The sequence below is a fragment of the Blennius ocellaris genome, assembly GCF_963422515.1.
Source record: "Blennius ocellaris genome assembly, chromosome: 12".
Taxonomy (NCBI): domain Eukaryota; kingdom Metazoa; phylum Chordata; class Actinopteri; order Blenniiformes; family Blenniidae; genus Blennius; species Blennius ocellaris.
In genome coordinates this window covers 1,730,128-1,757,790 of record NC_137661.1, presented here as the reverse complement: position 1 = coordinate 1,757,790, position 27,663 = coordinate 1,730,128, and the positions used below count along the sequence as shown (strand labels likewise).

Genomic DNA, 27,663 nt, shown 5'->3' with positions numbered 1-27,663 from the left:
GTGAAGCACAGTGATGATCAGCGTTTCGTCAGCTCGTCGACCCTCCAGTTGTGGTGGAGCGCCCCCTGCTGGTCTCCAGGGCGCACAACAGCCACTTTGAAAAGCTCTGCACCCTGCTGCTCTGGAGCCACGTGTGGCTCTTCTGTCCCCACAACATGATGCGTGAATACACATCTTTTAACATCTTATTGCTCTTTTATTTGCACACCAGACTATATTTCATAGCTTCATTTATTTTTGCACAGTTTGAGCTGAGAGAAACTATGTACATTTAAATTGTGTCACCTGCACATTGCCTTTCACTTCAAGTGATACATGTTGAGTCTACAGTTGTATCGATTGGAATAATAAAATCAAAATAAGAAAAAGTCCTTTGAGGAGTTCATTTAGTTTTTATAGTTAATAACCTCTGTTTTATCTGTTTGTGTGATACATGGAGTGAAACAGAATTAAGCTATCTTGAAACAACAACTACAAGCCCTAGAAACACTTCAAACTACTGAAAATGCAAATAGAAATGTAAAACTGTAAAAAAAAGGTCTTAAAATAGCCTAAAAGTGAAAACAGTCAAAAGGTTAAAACAACTTAAACACCATTTTGACAGCATGACAACCTATACAGAGTTGGAACTCCAACTTCCCTTTGTTTGTTGTAGTGTAAATAAGTAAATTCATGGAAAAATACTATTATTCAACCATCTTTTCACAAAAAATAGCAATTATAAATACTTAAAGTCAAATTAAAATGCAAAAAAATAACATGCCTTTGCACATTAATAGGCTTTCAAAACTGAAATGTCTGAAACCCTGTCTGTTGCAGATCTTTCAGCGGCACTCTGGTGGCTTTGAAGCAGGTACAATGTATGAGTAGTTACAGACCTGGATTTAAAACCACTTAAATCCACTTAGATCACTTAAATGCCCTCTCTCCAAGTTACAGCACACACACAAGATTTACAACTCATTTTCATTAAAGTTGTCTTTTCTCATGAAAAAAAAATGTCTTCAGTGAAGAGCACATGAATATACTATTTATTAAACAGCACAGTGTTCAGTGTTTTTGATAAGTTGCTGTTTTTGTTGTGAAACCAGCCAAGGTCTTTTTGTTTTTGAATTTGTGATTATTGAACACAAATCCATACAGACTCAATGGTGGATAAACTTTGAATTGCCATTCAGTAAATAAGTACTAAAGTGTTGATGCGCTGTTAAAACGTCACCTTCTGCATTATTGCTTTTATAGATACGGCTGAAGGTACAGTATATACTGAGAGCCTGAACTATGTGCAATTGAACAGAACAAATTTGTGTGCAATATTTCTTTCAACCCCTCCACAGTTTTTGGTTTTGTAAAACTTTTATTATGTGTGCCATTTTAAAAGTTTGCTTCAGTGTCAGCTGGATTAATGGGAAAGTGCCACTAAACATTCATCTAACTGGTCTACTGCTTCAACCTGTTGTTGTTGTTGTTGTTGTTGCAAAACAGTCTTGCACATCCACACAGGGAGAACATGCAGACTCCACTCTGCATATGAACCCTCGGCTTTCTCGGCTTGAGGTCAGGGCATGAACACTGCCCCGCATGCAACCGCTCGATAAACAATAATCACCTCAATTAGTTTTAAATGTTCATGTAGAGCCAAAGTAAATGTGATTTATACACTTTACACGACTACACGTGATAGTAAGCACTCAAGGTAATTTTACATTACTTGTTAAATGCAGTTAAAAACAAGTAAGAACATGGTAGTAGCAGTAAAAACAAAAACAAAAAAACCCTGTACTAACACAGTTTTAAGATGAATAGGCTTGTCTAGTATTTTATGAGAAAAATTACTAGTTCAAAACTAGGTGTCAACACCTTACGTATATAATAAAATATACAAAGCGATGTGTTCATAATTTTCATGTTTAGAATGCACAGTAAAACAATGTAATCAAAGTCTCTTTTCCTTGCATAGAGAGAGTTCTGGAAATCTGAGCGGGAATTTGTTTAGTGATGTTGAAATGTAAGAACAATGACAGATGTTAAGTATAAATGAATCTATAATGTACTATCAATATATAATGTTAACACCCTCACCTCACAGTGAGAGGGCTGTGGGTTCGAATATGAGTCTCTCTGTGTGGAGTCTGCATGTTGTGAGCGGGCATGAGTGGATTTCCTCCAGGTACTCTGTTTTTCCTCACACGGTACAAAGGCATGCATGTGAGGTTGTGTTATTTATTTACCCTGATAGCACCACATAGTGGAACATTGGTCGACACGCTTGCCTGACAATGAGAACGCCATGGGTTTATATACTGACATGTTCTCCTTGTGTTTGTGTGTGTTGGGGTTCCTCCAGGTTCTCCGCTTTCCTCCCACAGTCCAATAACATGCATGTGAGGTTAATTGGTGACACTAAATTTCCCATCGGTGTGAATGTGTGTGTGTGTTGTAGCTGTCGCTATGTGTTTGTCCTGTGACTGGAGCAGCACTGAAGATGTATTTATGTACGTTATAATGTTGAAGTATATGTTGTGAGACTAATGGGGAAAACCCTATCAAGCTCCAGTTAGTTTGTAAAAATGATATTATTTAAATTACAGACGATCATCAGTTTTTCTGGAGTAGGGTCAGGGGAGCAACATTGAGTAAAAGGTAGGATACATCCCACAGCAGGTCACCAGTCCATCTGAGCACTGACGGAGAGAGACAGTCATTCACTCACACCCATAAGCAACATGACTATTTCAACCCAAACCAGTCAGTCCAATACTTCATTCCCTTGAAAGCATAGTGTTTTTGGCCTGTGATGAACTGTTGACCGGTCCAGGGTGCAACCTGCCTTTGAGCATTGTAAGATGGGATTGGCTCCTGGAACTCTGAACAGGACAAACCGGTATAGAAGAAAGATGTTATGATTAAATTAATTGTCCTTCAAGACTCTAAGTCAATGGAATACAACAGAACATTGTGGAAAATATATGATGTATTGGGTCCTTCTTGACTATGTACTGTACTGTATGTCTGTATGTGAAGGTCACTGGTTCATCCTCTCGCTCAATATGTGTTCTCATTTATTTTATTTATTTATCTTTTGTGGGCCGCATGGTGGAAAAATACATGTTTTATGGGGTCAAAGACCAGTCAGGCCTCTGTGTGTTAAAAACATGTATGTGAGGTTAATTGGTGACCTTAGATCAGGAGTGTCCAACATACGGCCCGGGGGCCAGAAGCGGCCCTCCAGAGGATCTAATCCAGCCGCCATGTGACTCTTTTTAAAGTATGAAAATGAAAACTGACAGAGGCTGATCTAAAAACACTAGATTGGCAAAAATGACATTCAAAACCGCCCTTGGTCAGAATTTGACCCTCAACATTAATGCATCTGTGAAGGTCACACAACACAACACCTTTCACAATAAAACAACAAGTCCAATTTATGTGAAATGATACTTTAGACATGTAAACTCAAAAAAATGTCCAGATGATGACAAATTGTTTTTATCCTGAATAAGATATCCAGATTCAGGTGACTGAGGGTTTTTTTTTTTGCAAATATAATAATATCTGATTTCCTTTAATATGCATATTTCAGAATAGACTGGCAAATTCTTGCAGTTACAAGAGGATCAAAAGAAAGAAAGACTTTGCATTTGCCCATATCTGCAGTTTAATATGTTATGTTTGACTTGTCCGCCCCCCCAGAGGTCAGGTCAGGTTGGATGTAGCCCCTCAACTAAAATGAGTTTGGCACCCCTGATTTAGATTGTCCATTGGTGTAAATGTGAGTGAGTGTGTTTGTCCTGTGATGAACTGGTGACCTGTTCAGGTCGTATCATGGCCTCGTCCAGAGCTAGCTGTGTTTGGCTGCAGCGCCTTGTGACCTTGAACAGGGTATAGAGGATGAAAGGTTTTATCTTTAGTTTGGAGGAAACTCTTAAGAGAACTCATCTAAAATATCAATGTTCTCTTACAATTGTTTGTTTTTGCAAATGTCCATTTGTTGAAACCATGAATCACTACTGTGCTCGGTCGGTATTTATTTTCCACCTGCTGTTGATAAACATATGAGCGAGTGCTGAAACTAGTCTTCAGAGGCAAATCTGAAGCACAGAAACTGAGGTGTGATTTCATTTCATCTTTCACTCTGAATTCATTTCCTTTTTAAAAGCACTGCATCTTCACCGTGAATGAGAAAATGAATGTGTTGTGTTTAAAGTCACATTCTGACTGCTGTAAGCTTTCTATTTCTGTGATAGTTTAACAAAAACCATCAGACCTGAAGTGTGTAAGTCTCAAACAAACATTTATTACATTTATTCGACCTATGAATTGTCATATAGTCATACTGAAATGAAATGTCACTCACATGCAGAAACTGGGTTGATGGGTAAATATAAATTAATGAGCCTTTGTCAATATTACAGTAAATTTTGTTTCACAAGCTCCAACACCTCGCCTTCTAAAACCTATAAAAGTGAAAACCAATAGATCATGTCTCTCCCTTTCCCTTCTTAAAGAGCCAGTGATAAGACATCAGCTCACCCATCCTGAGTAAGTCAACAGATGCAGATGAAAATATAAGCGACGGACAACTTTTCAGAGGTGGAGTTCTTTGTGAAACTCTATGAAAAATAGTCAAATACAGCAAATTTCATTGCAAATCAGGCTGAAAAAACCCTGTTGTGCTTCACTGAGCACTGCCATAGTGAGAAATGATGAGTCACCGCAGCTGGGCAGAAAACATGCACCTCCTCTGCTATCAAACTTTGTCTAGATTCTACAGTAAACACTCTCTACACGCCATATGTGGCCCCCACACCGATTCTTTGTAGCCCATGAGCCAATTTCCAAAAGTACCGTATAGTTCCCAATACAGTGCAAGCCTCGGGGGGTGCATCTATTGGGAACATAGTTTTAGGCAGTAAGCCGCCCAGCTCAACCATCATTTGGATGGTCAATATTTGAAGAAGACTGCTGAGAAAATAGTGCACGGCTTTCTCAAAGCCGTCTAAAATATGTGTACAGTCAAAACCCGGGTGAGAGGAGCCGGTAAGAGCAGGCATCCTGTTGACAAATCATCGAGGTTCTAACTGTTAAGACACCTTAATAAGGGTGACTCCCTTAGCATAAAGCCTGTGGGCCAAAACCAGCCTCAAAAGCCTCCAAGACCGACCATAACTGAACCTGACCTCCCGACACCACCGATCACGAAATATAACCTCTCCTGGGCAAAACCCACAGGTTTTCCAAGCTGGGCCACCAAGGGCATCTTGTCAGGTTCCCAAACCCGCTCAACTGGCTTCACTTTCTCCTGCAGGGTTCCACTTGACAATATGTCATCAGGAGTGAAGTCTAGCACCCTGTGAAGAAAGTTATTTCAGCTGTCTGCAGCCATATTTCATTCAAACTCAATCGGTTTGCATCGGTGAAATATATGAAGTTTGATCTTCTGCTAAAGTAATATCTAATGACTGTTAGTCATTTGCTCCTTGCATTTGTCTCCAACTCTATTAAAGCCAACAGAAAATCCTAATAAAAGAAACGAGTAATAGTTACTTAAATGTAAAAAGAACAGCTGACATCACAAAATTATTTTATTTTATTTTATTTTATTTTATCAAACTGAACTGAATTAATTCCAGAATCTGAAACGTCAAAAGCATGGTATGCAAAGGCACAAATAAAAACAAGATTCACATGAATGTGAATTTATACATACATACATACATACATACATACATACATACATACATACATACATACATACATACATACATACATACACACATACATACACACATACATACACACATACATACACACATACACACATAGATAAAGCCCCTTGGAAATAAATCCTCTCTAGACATTATAATGATATAAATACAAATAAAAAAGACACATAACATATGTATCCACATTAACATGTCTGAAAATGGGAAATAGTAACATATAAATTGAATTAATACAAGTCTAAAATATTTTGGTTGGACCTGCAAATGTTTTTTTTTTTAATTGAGTTATTTATTGTTCTTAGTGATTCTTCAAACAGTATAAATGTGATGTTCGTGAGGTATGTTTTAAAGCAGGGTATCGCGTTAGCTGCACGGGTCCACCTTCTTTCCACGTGCCGGTCAGACGTGCTCATTATGTTTCTGGGGGGGGGGGGGGGGGTCTTCTGTGTCCGCAGATCACGGCATAAATCACGTTTCACCTCGCCGATCACGTTTTATCATACATGTTGTGATCGAAGTTCACTTCTTACACAAGACTCCGTCACTTCGTGAAAAGAAGTTATTTGTAACCGGACTCCCGAGCGTGACGTCGCGCGACGTGATTGGCGGGCGGCCCTGCGATATATATCCGTCCGGCGTCCGTCCCACCTTCTCGCCAGTGGAATTTCAGCTCAGCTTCTGCACCTTCAGGGCAGACGAGAACATAAACACAAGTAAGTACATCAGGGGGGTTTTATTTTGTTTTATTTTCGTCAACGGGGCTTCTTGCACACACCAGGGGTGCTTCCACCCTCCCCACGCGGGCCGGGCGGGGTGCCGTTGTGCGGGGCGGTTGGCCGGGGTCGCCTCGGTGTGCTGTGGCCTGACTCCGTGTCATTCCTCCCCGCTCAGCTGTGTGCCTACGTGGACTTCTGGAGCTGCTGGGAGCCAACTGTGAGCGCAGCTAACGCTAGCTTCCCCGGCTAAGGGCTCCGCACTAAACTTCCCACTTTCCACACTCGGCAGACGGATACATGATAGGGAGGCGGCCGCGAGGTGTGTCCCTCAGAACCGGCCGCTGGCCGGCTGTCCTCGGCGGGATGAGAACTTGTGTGCGGCGAACTTCATGCCGCCTCTTAGCCGAGCGGCTACGTGTCACAAACCACAGGCAAAGTTTTTAGCAAGTTTGCTAACTAGCCGCAGGTTTTGACGCCAGCAATCCACGCCACAGTCGGCGTCCCCACTCGGTTTGTCACGCCACATGTGCTCCACGTTATCTCGGCGTGTGTTGTGGTCGTATCGATGTCGTTGCGTTCTTATTTTTTAAATTTTATTTTTATTTTTTCCAAGGTTGACCAGCGCTAGCAACGCGGCGGCGGCTAGCATTAAATGTAACGTGTCGCTGGCAGCTGTCAGCCAGTCTAACTTGATATCGTGTCAGCTATAACCCTCACACTAACCACCGACTTAAATCCCTAATCTGGGATTTGGATATAATTTTGTATAGGTTGCAGGGTTGTCATGGTGGAGCTAATGGTAATGTAAGATTAATTAGCCCCAGCAGCCAGTCAGCGTTGTTGGCTCGTCTGACCCTGAATTATGACAGGCTTGGAGACACTGTTGCCATTAAACTTGTAATTACTCGAGTCAATTAAGAGCTGCAATCATTAACATGATTATAGAAGCATTATAACGTGCTTCAAAATGTAGAAGTGTTAAAACACATCTGTGTTAAAGTGAGCAACAGTTGATGATATATAATGAATCGTACAAGTATTTTTGTTGGGATATGATCTAAAGAAATCTTGAGACTTGGTGAAGTTAATAATTTTCAGGTTATTGTTGTCCAAAGAGTATTCTTCAGACTACATACTCCTTGTTGGTCCAATCTATGTTAATTATACATTTGATACATGCTTTTTCTTTCAAGGTTTTCAAATAATTATTTTCTACAACATCCATATGTATTGAAGCTAAAAAAAAAAATGATGAAAATAAATGTAATTGGTAAACTAAAGGTAAATGCTTATTATGATTCTGCTCCATCTGCTCATCTTGAGAGTCCACAGCACACACCACATTATTTCGTAGCCCAGAAATGCAGTAGGAAGGGTGTTGGCACTGCATTTGTCTGTCAAAATTGCTAGATTATTACATGAAGCTGGTTTGAGGAGGCGTTTTTAGTGCGGATGCGATCCTGACTACTAATAGGAGTTCCGTGTCTGTATGATGGTGTAGATTCTGCTCTGCGTGATGCCGGATGTATTGCATTCATGACTGAAGGAATAGTGTATGTTTATAAAAAAAAAAAAAATTGGTTCAAACACCTCTGAATATCTCGAATCTAATTCATTGTGTAGTTGGAGATCATGATCAATTTGAATGGCCAATGATATGATCAAGGTTCTCATAAATGTGACAGTTTTGACTTTCCAAGTTCAGAAATTTCTCATGTAAGCTTTGTACAGTGGTTATAATGCGAATGTTTGTCCTCTGTATAACAGAATATCTGCACATAAATGGTGTAGTATGACGTCTAGTATATAGTCGGGGAAAGTCTGCCACTGCTAATTGTGTAAATGGTTAAAGAGAAAGACATCTCACAAATGTTAAGTCACGTCAATAGATATGGACCAAAAGAGCTGCGCTGTTTTTACCAAACAGCAGTGTGGTTTCATAAAAACAAGCTACACCTCAATGGAAACTTTGATCCGAGCCTCTAATGCTCCACAGTGGGAGTACACATCGGTGACTTCTGTGGCAAACAAGTGAAATGAATCCAAATGTTCTCATGATTGCGACGGCGGGCCAGACCATACAGCCTGTGTTAAGTTGCATTCTTTAATGGGAACCAGGTGTTGAGTCGTTTTTCTCTCTTTGCAGCCTCCTACATAAGAGAACAATAGCCTATTTACCTGATATGACTGCCAGTTCGGCCCTTCAGTATAAAAAGCCACTATGCAATTATGAAAGCCAGATGTTTGTGGAGGAGAGCAAGCTCCGGTGGCTCCAGTGCTTCAGCGGCATACAGTTCAGTAATGCACCTCTTGGCACCTACTTTATCAGACAAGACTTGATTCAGGAGTGGTTTCAGCTGTCTGACTTGACTGTGTCTTTTTCCCCCGCCTCACCAAAATTACAATTATCGCTAAATATACAACCAAGCCTCAGAAAAGGCTACTTGTGTTAGGGTGAAGCATGACTCTGTACTTGCAGTCTGATATCTGGTGGCGATTCAGTGACTTTGCCTTGACAGTTGGCAGGTTAATCGATTTGTCAGTTTATGGAAAATTGGTCGCCAACCTTTTCAGATTTCAGAGCAGTCTTTATTATGTCCAGTTAAAACTCCATGATGGTAAACTTGTGTCCTGCTAACTTCAGAGATAATCCAGTTCCTACTGCAGAAGGATTAAATTATTGTGTGTATTTTTGTGGGTACTGCCCTCTGACATGCGCTCTCTCAAAGGTACAACGCTGTTATTTGTGCACTCATGATGTTCCTGGACATCTATAAGTGAATGAAATGACCATGATTGAAGCCTCTTTAGAGTAGAACCTTATCATCCAACTCGCTGATATCCATCCATGGTCTACCGATGCTATTCTGCATTGTGTGTCATGGTTTCCTTCTTTCTTATAAGCAAGGCTTCCTTTCTTAACCTTTCTTTTCCTTCTCTTCAGGCAAAAGCTGGCAGGCTGAGGGGAACTTGCATCTTACAGGACGGATTATCTGGTAACTGACCATTTAGCTGGTAAGTTTTCACAGCCACAGCATTCGCACTGTCAAGCTTAAGTGCCTGGCAGCATTTTGTTGATTTAAATAAAAGTGATCCTTGGAACTTTGTCATAAGTACATTATATCAGTTTGTAGGTTGGATCTCTGCACACAGGGAGGAGGGAAAAGCCAGTAGTGAGCCTTTTTCAAACAGGCTTTGGAACATGTTAAATAGTGACGATACAACAAACATTTCACCTGTTTGTCTTTGGCGTCGCATTGTTTTTCCTTGTTCGCTGACTTTACCATGTAGTGCGGCTTCTTTACGAAGCAAATCAATTATCAGGCAATCCCGCACTTTAATAACACACTAATACCACCCCTAGAAAAAAAAACCAAGTTAAATTCGACCAAAAACAAAAAATGTGCAATTTGTGTCATTAATTTTCATACCAGTGCTCATAAGAAGGATATTCACAGCCTTGGTACAGTGTCAGTAAACAGGGTGGACCGCCGGGCACAGTCGCCTTAAGTTTATGAAGCCTGACAAGGAAGAGGCCACTGAAAGGGTGTTCTCTGAAATGTGTTCCTGGGCAGGGGGCGAGGGGGTTGGGGGACCTGCTACTCTGACCAGCTTCAGCAAATTCCCTTCCATTGCAGGCTCTGCGGAAAGGAAAAAAAACAACAACCACCCTTATAATATCAGCTTGTGTGTGATATTGGGGAGTTGTCTCATCATGCTTTCTGACATATTTCGGAGTAAAATAAATCCACCCTGAAACGATTTACATTCCATTGCATGCCATCCAGAAGTTTCTCTTCAAATTGGAGACTCCTCTCGATCTGCGTAGTTTCATCGTGGGTTGTGACTGTTTATCGGCTCCTGTTCCTGAAGTAAATAAGCATTCAGTCAGCACCCTACTGTGGTTCTCAAAGTTGAGAAAATCACACGACAGCAGGGCCTTTAGCCTTCTCTTTGTGTAAGGAATATAAGGTTCAAAGATCCTTAATGGGACTCGCAGGTTTTCCCGCAGGTGGATTCTTACTTTAAGCCTGTCCAGCGTGGAAGTTCACAGGGGTCAGTGGGTGAAAATCCTCTTACCTGTTCACCATTTCCTAGAATAGGCAGTTGCACAGAAAAAGAACTGAAGCTGCAGCCCCAACTCACCACATTGTTTCTCTGTGTAAAAGGTGTAATGTCTTAAATTCCCATGCAGTGCTGACACGCCAAAAGTTCTATGGTAATTCAGTGAAACCCATAGCTTTCTTTGATAAAACTAGATTAGATAATGGTAAGAAATCCCAAAGTCCAACAAGATAAGCCAGTATCTCATGTTAAACTTGTCACATGAGAGAAGGATTACTTCCGTCTGTGGTGGAAACCTGGGTATCGTGATCACCAAGTTAATGCAAATAAGCTTTCGTTCTGGATGCTTCGGTGTGTGCTGATGTGCAAAATCTCCAAGGAGAACATTTGCATCATGTTTTACTGAAGATCCAGAAAACGGGTTACTTTTATAAGTCTTTAAAGTTTTATTGTTTGAATAAAAAACACAAATATGCTCAATAAGTAAGTGGAAGATGATGGGATTTTCCACTGTGTACACGTAAACTAATGAATGGCACAATAACAGAATGGATGATAAGCCAGTTTGGTACTTGTCTTGGTGGAAGACAAGCCTCTTGATTTAAAACCAGTAGGAATACAATACTGCACAACCCGAGTTTGTATTGCACTAATGTGCTTGATTTCATGTCTTAAGATTTTGGTATTTTCAGTACCCTGGAGGGGGATTGGACAAAATGAAACTCAATATATCTTGTGACTTTTTTAAAATGACTGCCTAAAATGAACAGAGCAGCATGTGAGGGAGATCTCCTCAGGGAGGCTCTCAAGCGTTTCAGGGTGAGACTGAGAAAATACTCTAGTTGTAGAGATCACTGAAGTCTCAGTGTGAGGCGCTTTAAGACATGGCAAGAAGTGAATTATGTAGGACAAAAAAACCCTCAATTGAATAGTGGCAACAAAGGCTCAAGCTCAAGCTGAGAACTACTAATTAAACAAAAAAAGCTCAACTTTACACAAACTGGACAGTAAAGTGTCTCACGACAACCACTTAACACACACAAAAGCTGCTTTACCCATTTTTATTATCCTGCATTTTGAGGATTTCACAAATTGGGTGCTAAATGGTGTTTGTATGTAACTGTCTGCCTAATTGAAAATGTTGTTGACTTTGGTTTTAGTGGCACACTCGGACTCCGTGTTACGTGGGATTTTGACCATGAGCTCAGTCGCTGTACTTACGCAGGAAAGCTTCAATGAGCACCGCAGCGGGCTCTTGCCAGAGCAAAGTGGTGGTGAGTATCTGCATGTTTGAAGACTTGTCGCCTGCTTTAAGGTCAATAATGGAATTGTGAGTAGGACACAAATCATTTTCTTTCTTTTTTGGGGGGAATTCAGCTGCTGGGGCAGGACCCAGTGCTGCTGAGGAGGAGGAAGCCCTTCCTACTTACAAGGATGCCTTCCCCCCTCTGCCCGAGAAGGCGGCTACACCTGAGGGGACCCAGGAAGTTTCCCATACCTGGACAGCCAAAATCCGCCCCATTAAGTCTTCAATCATCACCCAGGTAGGAAATGTGTTTTTAGTAAAAGTACATTTGAAACACTAAGGGTTTTAGATCGGCCTGTGAAATCTGAGACAATAATTAAAGCTGACATTTACTCAACTCACTTCCATCACGGTTATATTTTTATTGCCCTTTTCTTTAAGTACACATACAGACATGAACGAGGGGACGCAGGGCTGGGACTAATTTGCGATATGCAGCGTCTCAACCAATGAGCATTTTTGGTGCCTTCAATGAGGCATTTGAAGAGCTTGTTGTTAGCGTCAGATCCCGGCACCTGGAGCCGACGTGTCGCCCATCCTGCTGTGACCACGAGTCATGGTGCGTTCTGCACGTGTGATGTTTGACTGACTCCGGTGCCGGTCAACCTTCCAGGCTGGCAGCCAGTCGGACTCTGGTCAGCAGTGAGCCTGCTCAATGTTGACCAGGCTGAAGTGCATTGTCAAAACCTTGGTTTGCATGCAGCTGTCAATACAAACTGCCACAACCAAGAAAATAATGGATTTTCTTTTCATTCAGATGGCAGGGTGTATGGCAGGCGCTATGCTATTATGAGACTGTGAAAAAATGTCACATTCATCTCATCACACTAAATTTCCTTTGACATATTCTAGTAATAATAGCACTAATACATCTGTCAGTAATCCTGGCAGCCTCTCCAGAACCTGGTAGAGAGCCGTTTCCATAGGGGCAAGTCACGCTTCACACAGTAATGTTGCTACCTGATCTACCTTGTTCGCTTCTATTTGAGCCACCGGCTATCATGCTAGCAATGCTAATTCGGCTCCGCAAAAGCTGTGGCGTTGGTGAAGGTCTGCGCTCTACCGAGTGCCTGTTCTAGTTTTATTGCTGTAACATTACAGTATCGTTTACACTCTTTTTACATGTAACAATGTGATTAATCAGAGAAAATCATACAAGTTCCTCTCTGCCCAGCACCAGTTTTAGGTTTTCTTCTCTTCTATTTCACTTTTGCATCCTTCACATCCAGCGAAACTCTAAAATGACACATATGAATTGGTAAAATGTACACTGCTCATAAAAAAATACAATAAACACTAAAATAACATATCCTAGATCTCAATGAATAAAATATCCCAGTTGAAAGTCTTTATTTATTAGAGAGTGGAATGTGTTGAGAACAAAGCATAAAAATGATCAATGTAAATCAAAGTTGGATTTAGTCATAAAGTCTCAAAATAAAAGTGGAAACTCGCATTACAGGTTGATCCAACTTATGTGGAAATTCCTCAGGACGAGTCAAAATGATGCTCAGTAGTGTGTGTGTGTGGCCTCTGACTGTATAACCCTACAACGCCTAGGGAGGCTCCTGGTGAGGTGGCGGATGTTCTCCTATGAGATCTCCTCCCAAAAACAGATTAAAGCATCAGTCAACTCCTGGACAATGTGTCGTTGGTGGGTGGAGAGACATGATGTCCCAGATATGCTGGATTAGATTCAGGCCTGACGAATGGAAAGGCCAGTCCAGAGCATCAATTCCTTCATCAGGCAGGAACTGCTGACACTCCAGCCACATGAGGCCTCGGATTGCCAGGCACCAGAAGGAACCAGGGCCCAGTGCACCAGCATCTGGTCTCACAATGGGTCTGAAGACCTCATCCTGGTACTTGATGGTAGTCAGGATACCTCTGGCGAGCACATGGAGGGCAGAGCGGCCCTCTCCACATCATCACTGACCCACCGCCAAACTGCTCATGCTGGAGGACGTTGCAGGCTCCAGACACGGTTTGTCACATGGTCTCAGTGTGAACCTGCTCTCATCTGTGAAGAGCACAAGGCACCAGTGGCCAATCTGCCCTTCTTGGTGTTCTCTGGCAAATGCCAATCATCATACCTGCATATACCACCCTGGTGAAGTGTGTTTCTGACAGTTTGAGCAGAAACGCACATATTAGGGTCCTGCTGGAGGTCATTCTGCAGCTCTGGCAGCTCCTCCTGTTCCTCCTTGCACAAAGGTGGAGGTAGCAGTCCTGCTGCTGGCTTGTTGCCCTCCTACCCCCTCTCCATGTCTCCTGGTATGTCCTCCATGCTCTGGACGCTGTGCTGACAGACACAGCAAACCTTCTTGCCACCACTTCTGGATGAGCTGCACCAACTGAGCACCCTGTGTAGGCAGTAGACGCCGCCTCATGCTGCCTCTCGGGGTGAGAGCGCCGACAAACTGCTGAAGTGTTCAAATCATCGGCCAGAAAGGCTGAGAAGAGGAAAGTGGTCTGTGGTCACCACCTGCAAAAGCCGTCCTTTATAGGGCTCGTCTTGCTGATTGCCTCTCATTCCCACCTGGTGTCTGTTCCATTTGCACACCAGCAGGTGAAATACATTCACAATCAGTGTTGCTTCCTAACTGGACAGGTTGATTTCATGGAAGTGTGATTGACTTGGGAATCATTGTGTTTTTTAATTGAGCAGTGTATATTCCACCGTCGTACTGGGCTAGCAGGGATCGCGAAATGCCAAACATTTTTTGCTGGACACTGGTCCAGTAATCATGCAGTTTTCACTGGATCGAAGTAAAGTTTGATGAAAATCTTGTTTTTTTTTGAGGCTGTAATAAACTCGTTTCCACAGGAAAGTATGAATGTATAACTGTATTCTATCAAAATGTAACTTGAGGTTAGTGTAAGGTCAGAAAAGGAAGCAGTCACTAGTTTTGTTCCATGAGGACAATGTGGGGGTCTGCATGATGTCATCATGTCATAATAAACTTGTTGTATATTTAAAAACCAATCCATTTATTAATCTCTGGAGAAATTCTTTATCAACGCAGCACAAACAGAATGTTTCCAGCTCGAATGCAGCACAAATGATTGGGACTATTTTCAGGGAGTTTAGCGTGGAGGAGGACGCAGCTTCACGGAGGTGTGAATCACCTGCTACAAGCAGAGGAGCTGCTTTTCAATGTTCTGATGTCAGAGCTGTTCTCCTGGAGAGCTGGAGTTTTATAACAGTGACATCCGGTGGCAGAGCGCCTCGCTTTACTACGGCTTTGCAAACATCCACGTTGATGCTTTGCGGGGTTTTGAGTGTAAAACATGTCCAAACAGTGACATGTTATGAAAAGTTGGCTCGCCGCAATGCTACTTACCTAGCATCCTCGCTGGCTGCAAACTGTGGAATGGATTTCCTGAAAGGAGGCGGGTCTCAATGAAACTCAAAGTGATGAGTCAGGAAATCGATTTCACATTTTGCAGAGCAGCAGCAGGGAAACACTTGTGGAGTCATTTCAGCAGACGTGGCTTCATTGATCTGAAATCTTCGCAGGTTGGATCAGAAAAAACGTCAAATGATCACAAAAAAACCACGAGCTCGTTCGGTCAAGATGATTCACTTGTCCCACCAAAGCTTTTATGAGATCCGGATGTTCGGACAAACCTTAATGTCCAGGCCTGAGAGTGATAAATGAGAAATTGGGACACTGGACCGGTTTTAAGAGGATATTAACCAGACCGAGGGCATTTTATTGGTAATGACGACTGTCCGACGTATTTCGCGATCACTGGGCTAGCGTCGGACAGATTCATGAAACCACACAGGAAAAGGCCCAATCTAACAGATACTCGTCAGTCTGGTTATGTGTTGTTACATATACGCTTAGGTTTTCAGATTAATGTGAAGTTTAATATAGGCTGTATTTTTTTTTTTTTCCTCAATGAGTTACTGTTATGTGGTTTTATCTATCAGAAAACTATATTGATCACTTCAGAGGTCGGAGCTGTGTGTAATTCCCAGAGTTCAATTAGTGAAATTCCACACTAAATTCACCTATTTCTTTCTATCATGAGGAAATATTTTTAAAGCCAAAGTCTGCTTTTATGTCCTCAGATCAAAACATATTCAGAGCTTTACAATAACTTTCTAATCTGGATGGGGGAAAAAAAAAAACACTAGACATGAGATGAAAAAGAATTTGTTGGAAATTGTGAGCCGGAGCTACATGTATTGCAGTGGCACTTCTAACTTTTTAAAATCTGTTTAATCCCTTAATCAACAATGATCCATCACTGCAGATTAACTCTGCTTTCATTCCTACCCCTTTTCACTCAAAGGTTTTCCATGTGCCGCTAGAAGAGCGCAAGTACAAGGACCTCAACCAGTTTGGCGAAGGAGACCAAGCCAAGGTCTGTGTGGACATCATGCACAAGACCGGCGCCCACCTGGAGCTCTCCTTGGCCAAAGATCAGGGGCTCTCCATCATGGTGTCTGGAAAGTTGGACGCCGTGATGAAGGCCCGCAAGGAGATTGTGTCCCGACTGCAGACTCAGGTCAAGAGGATGTCTTTGTGAACAACAGAGGCTCAACTTGTATTTTTTGTGAATGCTTTTTGTAGAAAACTCACCCCACATGTTGCCCATAACAGGCCTCGGCTACTGTCGCCATCCCCAAGGAGCATCATCGCTTTGTCATCGGCAAAAATGGGGAGAAGCTTCAGGAGCTTGAGCTCAAGACCGCCACCAAAATCCAGATCCCACGACCTGACGACCCCAGCAACCAGATCAAGATCTCTGGTACCAAGGAGGGCCTGGAGAAGGCCAAGCATGAGATTTTGTTGATCTCTGCTGAGCAGGTTAAACTTCCTTCTTAAACAAATGTATGGTTTTTTTTTTCTTTTAAATGTAATAAAGATTTCATAGATGATTTCCTCCCTCGTGCTCTTTTAGGACAAGCGTGCGGTGGAAAGAGTGAACATCGACAAAGTGTACCACCCTTTCATCACCGGTGCCTACAATAAAATGGTAGGAGAGATGTCCCAGGACACCGGCGCCCGCATCAACGTCCCCCCTCCAAGTGTCAACAAGACGGAGATCGTCATCACTGGGGAGAAGGAGCAGGTGGCCCTTGCTGTGGCTTTGATCAAGAAGATTTATGAAGAGAAGGTGAGCAAATAATGACTCAGGAAGTCGATGGGCAACTGAGCTTTCAAGCCTCAGAGCTCAAGTTGTCTCCATTTTGTGTTGCAGAAGAAGAATGCCACCACCATTGCAGTGGAAGTGAAGAAGTCTCAGCACAAATATGTGATTGGCCCCAAGGGAAACACTCTGCAGGAGATCTTGGAAAAAACTGGTGTCTCAGTTGAGATCCCACCTTCTGACAGCAGCTCAGAAACTGTCATCCTTCGTGGGGAGCCGGACCGCTTGGGTCAGGCACTCACCGAAGTTTACGCCAAGGTAAAGGAATTCCCAGCTGATGACCGTCAACAGTGGTAACTAGAAAGCTGAGCCGAATGAAGAGTCAATTTGTGTTTTTCTTTCACAGGCAAACAGTTACACTGTTTCCTCGGTTTCAGCTCCCTCTTGGCTTCATCGCTTCATCATTGGCAAGAAGGGACAGAACTTGGCAAAGATTACCCAACAAATGCCCAAGGTTGGTTGAGAGGCTATAATGCCGCAAAATAATACTCCTAAAAAGAAAGGAATTTAATAACGTTTTTCTGTTTTTCACTCAGGTGCACATTGAGTTCACCGAGGGAGAAGATAAGATCACCCTGGAGGGCCCTACCAAAGATGTGCAAATGGTGCAGAGCCAAATTCAAGTTATTGTTACTGATTTGGTGAGTATTGCATTACTTGTATAATTAAGTTACTTTGTCAAGCTCATCACAATACTTTGACTATTGTGGCATCTCTTGTTTTCCATGGAAGTGTGCCGTCACAGTTTACAAATAAGCAATGTAGCGGTCTGCAGGATCTTGAATGAGCTAATAGTTTGATGGTTGAGAAGCAGAGTGAGGCGTGAGTGGATGCTAGAAACAAAACTGGAAAAATGGCTCGTGCACAATGTGTTGTAATGGCTAATAAACGGGTTCTTCTGGATTTTTAGTCAGCCGATACCAACTTCGCCAACTGTCCCGAGCCATGTGTTATAAAATGGGCTCCATGTTTCCATCTTCCTCCTCCTATTCCCAGGTAAGCCGAATGGACTATACAGAGATTAGCGTGGATCCCAAATTCCACCGTCACCTGATTGGAAAAGGAGGGGTTAACAGTAAGTTAATGGCTTTTTTCCTCTCGGTGGAATGCACAGAAACAAGTGTGATTGTGCTCCAAAGGTGACGTGTCTTTTTACCATTGGCTTGCTGATTTAAAGAATAAAAAAGTCTTTTTATTGCATTTTTTTTTTTTTACAGTCAACCGCATCAAAGAGCTACACAAGGTGACCGTCCGCATCCCTCCCGATAACGAGAAGAGCAACCTTATCCGCATCGAGGGGGATCCCCAGGGTGTGCAGGAGGCCAAGAAGGAGCTGCTTGAGCTGGCGTCACGCATGGTTCGCTCAAACGCCACTTCACAGTCAAGGATGCCGCCACGTCCTCACTGATGCACTGGGAATTGCTAAGCGTGCCATCTCTTGCAGGAGAACGAGCGTACAAAGGACTTGATCATTGAACAGCGTTTTCACAGAGCCATCATCGGCCAAAAGGGGGAGAAGATTAAAGAAGTGCGAGACAAGTTCCCAGAGGTGAGCCGTCCACCGTTTACACGGAGCGGTGCGTTTCTACGTTGGGGTGTTTGTGTTCAGAACTGTCGAAATCTGTTCCAGGTCATCATCAACTTCCCCGACCCAGCACAGAAGAGCGACATCGTTCAACTTCGGGGGCCACGAACTGAGGTGGAAAAGTGCTCCAAGTTCATGCAGAAGATCGTGGCTGAGATGGTAATAATAATCGGTGTTTTCTCACGTGTTGAGTTGAAATGCAGTTTATTGGAGCGTTAACCGAAACTGATTTCTTTGGCCAGGTGGAGAACAGCTTTTCTGTCTCAGTCCCCATCTTCAAGCAATTCCACAGAAACATAATTGGAAAAGGAGGCTCAAACATCAAGAAGGTACTGTTTATAGACAGTTCAGTTTTTTTTTTTTGTTTTTTTTGCATTTGTATGGCAATGCAGTATCCAACTAAGCAAATTTAAACTGGCATTTTTTAAAAGTTCTTGCCTCATACGCATGCACACATCACTAGATGGACAAATAATTGGGTTAAAAACACCACACACACACACACACACACACACACACACACACACACACACACACACACACACACACAGTGGTAAGAGGTCAGACTGTCCACTACTGTTCAATGTTGTCCTGCCAGAAGTTTGGCAGGACATCAGAGTTGCCCTCCGCTCGTTGCGCTGCTGTTCCTTTCAGTCCAGTGCTTCCACTCGGTCAGCCTGGCCTACTATTCCTGCAACTCTGAAGCCTAATCTGTATCTTGGTATGTGACCTGAAGCCAGGGTTTACATTGCAACATTGATGAGCTGTGTCTACATTTGCTGCTTTAAAGAAAGAAAAAAAATAATAAAATAGGGCGTCTAATCAATAAGTGAAAAAAAGTGACAGGTCGGCTTAACCTGAATTCTCAGAACTAATGTTTCCCAACTCTGAAAATTCACATGGACTCCTTGGAGTGAAAATATTAACTCAGTGAATCTTTGATTTTTAATTGGTGTCCCAACGTGGAATCTGCCTTTTTGCTTAGTCTCCCTTGAACATCCAATGTTAACAGTCAACAATACCAAGTGGATCTTTATCAAAAAACATTACGCGAAAGTGCTTTCTCAATTCTGGTGGTAGTTGGTAATGTTGACTTGTATCTTTAACCATTTCTATATTGGCTCGCCTTAAAAATGGGTGATGGGCAAATGAGAATATACTCCACGTACAACTATTCTATAAGAATCCATACAGTTTTGGTGAATCTTTATAGTTGAATCCAGTTATAAATGTGTCAGTTTGTATTTCTGCTGCAGCATTCTGCCACAAGGCAATTCAGTGCTTTACAAGGAAACGCATTCAAGCAAGGCAATTAAGAAACTTAAGTGATATGATGAAAAACAAAAGACAAACCAATTAAGAATAACATAACAATTTAAAAACTATCAAAGTAATACAATAAGCCAAATCTGAAGATTAATGACATGCCTGAGCAGATAATATTGTTTTAAGTCCTGATTTACAAGAAATGAATATCAGCAGGGAAGTTGTTCCACAGGTGAAGAGCGTAGGAACTAAAAATCTGCTTCACCTTGTTTCTTCTGACTCAAACGTCTTCCTGAAGACCTCGGGGATCTGGCTGTTTCATAATCTATAATCTGAGATGTATGTAGAGCTTTCTAGAGCAGAGATTGAAGCTCAGGTGTAATGAGTTGCACACTCTTGGTGTTGGTTTGGACTCTGTCTGACACGTCATTACCGAGACCTGTTGCAATGATCCAGCCTGCTGAAAATCAATGCATGAACACATTTCTCTGTATTTTGTCTAGTCAGAAATCCTTCACTCTTTCCAATGTTTTTCAGATGGTGGTAAGCTGATTCTGTTCTATTAATGTGGTTGTAGAATTTCAGTTTAGAAACGATCATTAAACCCATATTTCAGCTTATTATTATTATTATTATTATTTGTCTTGACAGGGAATAGAAGCGTATCTCATTTCTAGGTAGTAATTATCCCGCTTTTGGACTTGAACACATTCACACAAGTTTGAAGAGGCTTATCATGTTGATCATCTCAACACGTCATCCTATGTTCATTTTGAAATTACAGCAAGGGGGATTTTGTACAAAATCCCGCCTTGAACAAGTGATACTGAACTTGAGTTTATGGTGTAATCATGGCGTGATTAACCGCAGTTGATTTTGGCTTGGTAAACCACCATCTAGATTCGTGAGGAAACCAACACTAAAATTGACCTGCCTGCGGAGAACAGCAACTCAGAGATGATCATCATCACCGGGAAGAAGGCAAACTGCGAGGTGGCACGGAATCGTATCTTGGCCATCCAGAAGGAGCTTGTAAGCTTGTAACATGCCACGATGAGATTTTCAGAGCTTTTAGCACCTGGTGTAAATGTACGCTTGCTTAACATGCCGGTCATTGTGTTCAGGCCAACATCACAGAAATGGACGTGTCCATTCCCTCAAAGTTGCACAACTCCCTGATTGGGTCGAAGGGCCGCTTGGTGCGCTCCATCATGGAGGAGTGCGGCGGCGTGCACATCCACTTTCCCACGGAGGGCTCCGGGATTGATAAAGTCACCATCAGGGGCCCTGTGGAGGACGTGGAGAAAGCAAAGCAGCAGCTGCTCGCCTTGGCAGAGGAGAAGGTTTGTGTGCACGTTTCTGAACACTTGAACTTGTGTCGACCTCAAGCTTCCTTTTCAGAGGCGTGGGGCAAAGAAGAAAAAAGGTTTTTCGTTTTCTAGCTGTTTGAAAACACTAAGCAACACTAAACAGTAAGCTGGTGTTTGTCTCTTGTCCAATGACCTGCACTTTTCATTGATGCCTTTGCCCCTCAAACTCCAGTGGCAACCATAAGTGGGATCTCTGCTGGTTCTGATCTTTGTAATTGACTTGAATTCTTTTGCACATCTTTTGTTTTTTTTAGCAAACAAAGAGTCACACCGCTGAGCTGCACGCAAAGCCAGAATACCACAAGTTCCTCATTGGAAAGGGTGGAGGAAACATCCGTAAGGTTCGTGACAGCACCGGGGCCAGAATTATATTCCCTACGGCCGAGGACAAAGACCAGGAGCTCATCACGGTGGTTGGCACTGAGGAGGCGGTGCGGGAGGCCCAGAAGGAGCTGGAGGAGCTCATAAAGAGTCTGGTATGCTCGTGTTGCTTGCTCACATTTAAAAAGAACAAAAAGTTTTTATGCTGTTAAAATGTCCTTTGATAAAACGCGTTCTATTTGTAATTGTAGGACAACGTTGTTGAGGACACGATGACCGTTGACCCCAAGCACCATCGCTACTTTGTGGCTCGCCGCGGCCAGGTCCTCCGGGACCTGGCTGACGAGTACGGTGGCGTGATGGTGAGCTTCCCTCGCACGGGCTCTCAGAGTGAAAAGGTCACCCTTAAAGGAGCCAAAGACTGTGTGGAGGCAGCCAAGAAGCGCATGCAGGAGATTGTTGAGGACTTGGTCAGTATAGATGGTTTAATAAAAAAAAAAGAAGAAGTCTGTATTTAATATTTGTCTTGAATAAAATTTCTTTTTTTTTCCTCTCCCTTTTTTGTTTTGTGTCTCTTCTACCAGGATGCTCAAGTCACCATTGAGTGTGTGATTCCTCAGAAGTTCCACCGTTCTATCATGGGTCCCAAAGGCTCAAGGATCCAGCAGATCACCAGAGATCACAATGTACAGATAAAGTTCCCAGAACGTGAGGACCCACAAGGTAACTGCAGCGAGAATATGAAGAAATGGAGCTCTTAAACTCCTTCTGCACATCCACGTGACCTTGCAGATCATACTTCTCACATGTCCAACATCACACTGTACTTCTCAGCTGCTCCTCCTGCTGAAACTCCAATCCAGGAGAATGGAGAAGCCACCGATGAAGTGAAGGAGCCAGTCGATCCAAACGCACCCAAGAAGTGTGATGTGATTGTTATTTCTGGCCGCAAAGAGCGGTGCGAGGCTGCTGTGGAAGCACTGAAGGTGAGAGCTCGGGACCAAAATCTGTCTCACCCCCTCCAACAAACCCACCCTTCCCCTCATGCCGGGTTTCTGTCGTTCCTCAGGCCTTGGTTCCTGTCACTATTGAGGTGGAAGTGCCTTTTGAGCTGCATCGATACATCATTGGACAGAAAGGAAGTGGAATTCGCAAGATGATGGATGAATTTGAGGTCCGTGTTCCAGATTTTGTGGCGCCCGGCTTTTAAAATCTCTGCTCCTCTTTTTAACGGCTCGTCTCTCTTCCTCCAGGTTAATATTCAAGTGCCTGCTCCTGACCAGCAGTCTGATAAGATCTCCATCACCGGCTTAGCCAATCACCTTGACCGCGCCAAAGAGGGCCTTTTGGAGCGCGTCAAAGAGCTGCAGGCCGAGCAGGAGGATCGGGTCAGTTGTTGAACACGCCGCTTGTGTGTTCAAATGATCTCTGAAGTGTACTGAGGCTAAGCACTTCCTGGCTCATGAGGGCTTTTTGCTCACTCACCAAGCACCCCGAGTGTGACGACTGGGATGTGGAAGCTTAATAAACAACCAGCTCACCTGCAGTTGTTTCTTTCAAACCATCTGCAGGCACTCAGGAGCTTCAAGCTGACCATCACTGTGGACCCCAAGTATCACCCCAAAATCATCGGCCGCAAGGGTGCCATCATTACAAACATCCGCACCGAGCACGATGTTAACATCCAGTTCCCAGAGAAGAACGATGAAAACCAGGTAAATGCGGATTTTTCACTCCTCACATGGTAAACGTAAGAAACCCTGCATCAGTCCAGCAGATGGTGCCATTTCAGCAGCTTCGCTTCATTAAACCACACGAGACTGCAGAACTGCCTGTCAAAAAGCAACTGAATCTCATCAGAGAAATCTCTTTTTCTGATGTTCTCTCCACAGGATCAGATTACTATTACAGGGTATGAGCACAAAGCCATAGCTGCACGCGACGCCATCCAGGCCATTGTGGACGAGCTGGAGGAGATGATCTCCGAGGACATCACCCTGGACAGCAAGGTCCACGCCCGCATCATCGGGGCCCGCGGCAAGGGCATCCGCAAGATTATGGACGAGTTTAAGGTGAACACAGTGTTTAGGGAAACGGCCTCAGAAAAACACCATCAAAACTTAGAGCTTGTTTGTTCCCAGGCAAAATTATCAAGCTTAAAAATGTAGTGCTAAATCAGGATTATATACATCTTTTTGTGTGGAACAGGCCAAGGGTGCAAAACGCTGCTCTCGCTAAAAATGGAGGCATATGTGTGATGTGGGTGTTCTGGTGTTCTGGTTGACAAACCTAAACACACGCTTTATTTTGCTTTTCAGGTTGATCTCAGGTTTCCCCAGAGTGGCGCAGCAAACCCCAACATTGTGACGGTGACGGGTCGCCCTGAGCTTGTGGATGAAGCCATCGACCATCTGCTGAACCTGGAAGAGGAATATGTGAGCTCCTGCCCACACACATCGATGAACTCCAACCAGTAGACGTAACGAGTTCACTGACGCACTTCCTTTTTTGGTGGTAATGTTGTTAGATGGCGGATGTTGTGGAAAACGAGGCGAAGATGGCTTACATGAGGCCCCCCGGCGGCAGCGCTGCTGCCAGTGATGAACATCGTGGCCCATCCAAAGGCTTTGTGGTGAGGGAGGCTCCCTGGACTAACACCAATGAGAAGGTGAGGCTTTTTTCTTGTCCTTCACACGCCACCATCTAGAAAACTCAAACTCGGTGGTTATTTCCACAAGTCATTAAAATCAAATGAACATAATTGGGAAAAGCCAGAGAAACACTTGGTGAAGCAGATCTTCCTGTCAATATTGAAACAGAACTCTAAATAGTGCTGCAGATATTCAAAGAGGCAGCGGCAGAGTTGGAACCTTTCGACTTCAGCTCCACTCTTCTAGACCACAACGGTTCCTCATCACAGGATTTTTCATTTCTATTGAGGTGATCTAGCAAGTGTCCTATTCTGGAGTTTTTTTCACGTCTTCAACATTGGAGCAGGCAGTGCTTGAGGCTGTCCTTGTGGTGTACAGCATTTCCTTTAAGGGGGAACTTGCCTACTTGCTGTGCCTCACTTGACGTTTGACAGTGAGTCTGCTGTTAGCTTAGCCAGCGAAGAACCAGCTCCCTCCCCGGGTTTTGAGCGATTTGTTTATACTTGAACATCACGAGGCGTAGTGCGATCTCGACTTCCAGGGTGCTGGAAAAGAGATTAAAACTCTGCGTCCTGGACAGAACAGCACAGGAGCTCAATCTAAGATCAGCTGAGGAGGGAGAAATCACGTCTTCTCTGTATGTGGCGCTGTGGGAGAGTCCAGGACCACACACAAGTTGTTTTTTGTTCCCGTCTGGTCCGACACAAACGGCTCTGTTTGCTGGTTACTTAGGCCCCGTTTACCCAACGTTTTAAGTGAAAAGGCATCGTTTTGACATTTTCTCATATGAAGGGTTTCACTTTTACATGGAAAGGGCAGAAACACTGGAAAAGGGTTCTGTAGGTTTCATGTTGGGCCACGAGTTGGTGCTGTTTTTTGCAATGAAACTTCACATGTGCAGAGAAGAATCTGCTATGAACAAATAACGGTGGGAGTACAAAGACGGATTGTTATTACAGCAACTGTTGACTAGAACAGTGATTCCCAACCGGGGGTACACGGACCACTGGGGTACGCGAGGGTATTGCAGGGGGTACGCAGAAAGATTATAAATTAGCCTACAGTATCCACACAAAAAAAAAAAAATTATACTATGTTATATTGTATTATATCATGAATTTTAGTAAGGCCATACGTTTATTTTCCATGAGTAGCAGTTCGTCCACAGTGATTGTAACACTACAATGCACATAAAATGAAAAGACTATAAAGTGGCGCGCTTTAAAAAAAAAAAAAAAAAAAAAAGGTTCACGTTCTTGCTGCGGGCGCGCACGATTCGCGAAGCTAGCTAACTCTAGCTGCATACCGACTGTAAACATGGATGCATGGCTAGGCAGGAGTCAACGTCCAGCTACCGCTACTGCTACCGTCGCCTCGGACGCAGGCGCAGGGGAGCCCAGTGAAAAAAGGAATTATGAAAGACTTATGAAAGACAAGCAAGCGCAAGTGTCTCATTAAAAGGTATGTTTTTACACTCACAATCATTGTTTTATTTAAATGAGCAGTTGGATAGATAGAAAGACAAAGGGTTAAATATAAATACACATTAAGGCGAATAATCACACACGAGAGAGGGGGTACTTTTCATATGGAAACCAGCTCAAGGGGTACACTGGTCAAAAAAGGTTGGGAACCACTGGAGTAGAAAACTATCAAGTCCCAGGAGAAGCTGGACGGGAGTCACGACAGTCTGGAGCTAAACCTTGTCGGTACTGTCCATCGACTGAGCATGTGCAGAAGAACTGTTACTGACAGCCATAGTGCCACTGTCAAGACGGAGACGTGGTTTACATGACGATGGAGTCGGTGTTTTCAAAAAGTTCCACCTTCGGAGCCGTTTTCTGAAGCAACGTTGTCGTGTAAACGGATGCAACAAAACTTCATTACACTCAAACGCTGTGGTGTGAACTCATGAAGGCAAAGCTCAACTGGTACCTTGTTGTTGTGGTTCAGTTTTCTGTTGAATATCCACCAAGTTCAGCGCTCAAACACGTCTGCAGTTTCCTCTAACTAAGCCATGTTTGCATCTTGTGTTTTCAGGCTCCCGACATGAGCAGCTCTGAAGATTTCCCGAGCTTCGGAGCCCCTGTGGCGACCAAGGCCTCACCCTGGGGACCAAAGCGCTTCTAAGCCGTGCTGCGGGAACGTCGGCCCGAACCTGATTCGGACACAATCTTCCCTCTACCTGAGTCATTCTCCCTCCCCCTCCCCCCCCCCCACCCCCCCCCCAGCCACTCCACCTCTGACTGGACTGACCTCTGACCCCTCTCTCTTCATTCCTCTCGATCTGCCCTCCCAGATTCATCCGTCTCAAAGTGCTGTCAGATACTGTAAACCACTTGTGAGCTTTGTGTCTTGCATTGCATAAGAGTAAGGTTTCATAAGTGGGGGAAACAATGGACAGGTGCTGTGTTTAGTTCGGTCTGTGAAAGACTGTAGTTGTTGCTTAAAGCTACATTTCATTGTGGGTCAAACTGTCGTACCAAATTCAGTGGTGGCCAGACATCGATTTGTTTCTTTGAGCTGCCCTTCTCTTAGTTGCCTTCGCAGGTTGGGCCGGAGGCGTTCGAATCACCGCCGGTGACGATCTTCCAACGCGTTGCCAGTTGTTTCAGCGCCCCTCCTCCCTCCTGCTTTATACATGTAGCCAAGTGGAAACTGTCCAGTCATTGAACCCTTCCCTGTAAAGCACAGTGTGGTGGTTGTCGTCCTTCCCTTTGCTTCTAACTGTGCTTGTGAGAACATGGGCGAGTAGCGGCACGTACCTTGTAGCCTTATGAATCGGGATAACTTTACAAACGGGGCATGCGGATAGGAGGGGAGTGTGCAGCCACTGCAGAGAGGCGCCTACTCGAACTGCCAGATGCTCGGAGATTGCGCCAAAAAGAAAGAAAGAAAAAAAAAAAAGGAAGAAATAAATAACCTCTTACAACACTAGGCCTAGAGCTCCAGTGCATCACAACCTCACACTAAACTGTTGAATGGACTGTTTTTTCCGCATCCAAAAGTAAATCGCTCTGCAGTAGGACATTGTGCAATTGTGGGCAAAAACAGCAAAGCATCTTGTGCCAACTACCTGTCTAGTGGTGTCTCGTGTTGCTCCTCCTCCGTGTCGGGTCAGCGTCCAGTCCTTTTGTCTTCCACTTGCTATGCAGGTCACCCTGTTCAATAGCAATGGCCCTTTCTTTGTTTTGTTTTGTTTTTCAAAATCAGCCTTACAACTAGAAGGATACAAACGAGGTCGAGAGGATGTGGCGGTGTGTTTTTCTTTCAGCTTGAAGGGAAGCTCCCAGGTCCCTCAACTGTCAGTGCTGAATCCTGCAAATCCATTTTGCTAGCTGATTCAACATCGCACATCAGCCTACCTTTGTTTATATCCTCCTGGTAATGAAAGAAAGAATATGCAAATACCATTGAAGTGAACGGTTAAGGATGACACTGGAAAAGAAACTGTCCAAAAAGTCAATAAAAATTGAAAACCCTTTGTCACG

General features: G+C 43.5%; 1 protein-coding gene across 1 annotated transcript; it reads left to right on the top strand.

Annotated features, from left to right (window-relative positions):
* Positions 1-6,350: 6,350 nt before the first annotated feature.
* Positions 6,351-27,656, top strand: hdlbpa (high density lipoprotein binding protein a). Its single transcript, XM_080505994.1, has 28 exons — positions 6,351-6,439; positions 9,387-9,457; positions 11,668-11,781; positions 11,885-12,051; positions 16,119-16,334; positions 16,430-16,636; positions 16,731-16,946; positions 17,031-17,237; positions 17,326-17,433; positions 17,516-17,620; positions 17,976-18,054; positions 18,197-18,336; positions 18,424-18,528; positions 18,610-18,723; positions 18,807-18,893; positions 20,731-20,862; positions 20,955-21,173; positions 21,455-21,676; positions 21,773-21,991; positions 22,106-22,244; positions 22,356-22,507; positions 22,591-22,695; positions 22,775-22,909; positions 23,093-23,236; positions 23,414-23,593; positions 23,840-23,956; positions 24,049-24,189; positions 26,213-27,656. Exons 3-28 carry the CDS (start codon positions 11,706-11,708, stop codon positions 26,300-26,302), a joined length of 3,822 nt encoding a protein of 1,273 aa, XP_080362120.1. The 5' UTR covers positions 6,351-6,439; positions 9,387-9,457; positions 11,668-11,705; the 3' UTR covers positions 26,303-27,656.
* The last annotated feature ends 7 nt before the right edge of the window (positions 27,657-27,663 follow it).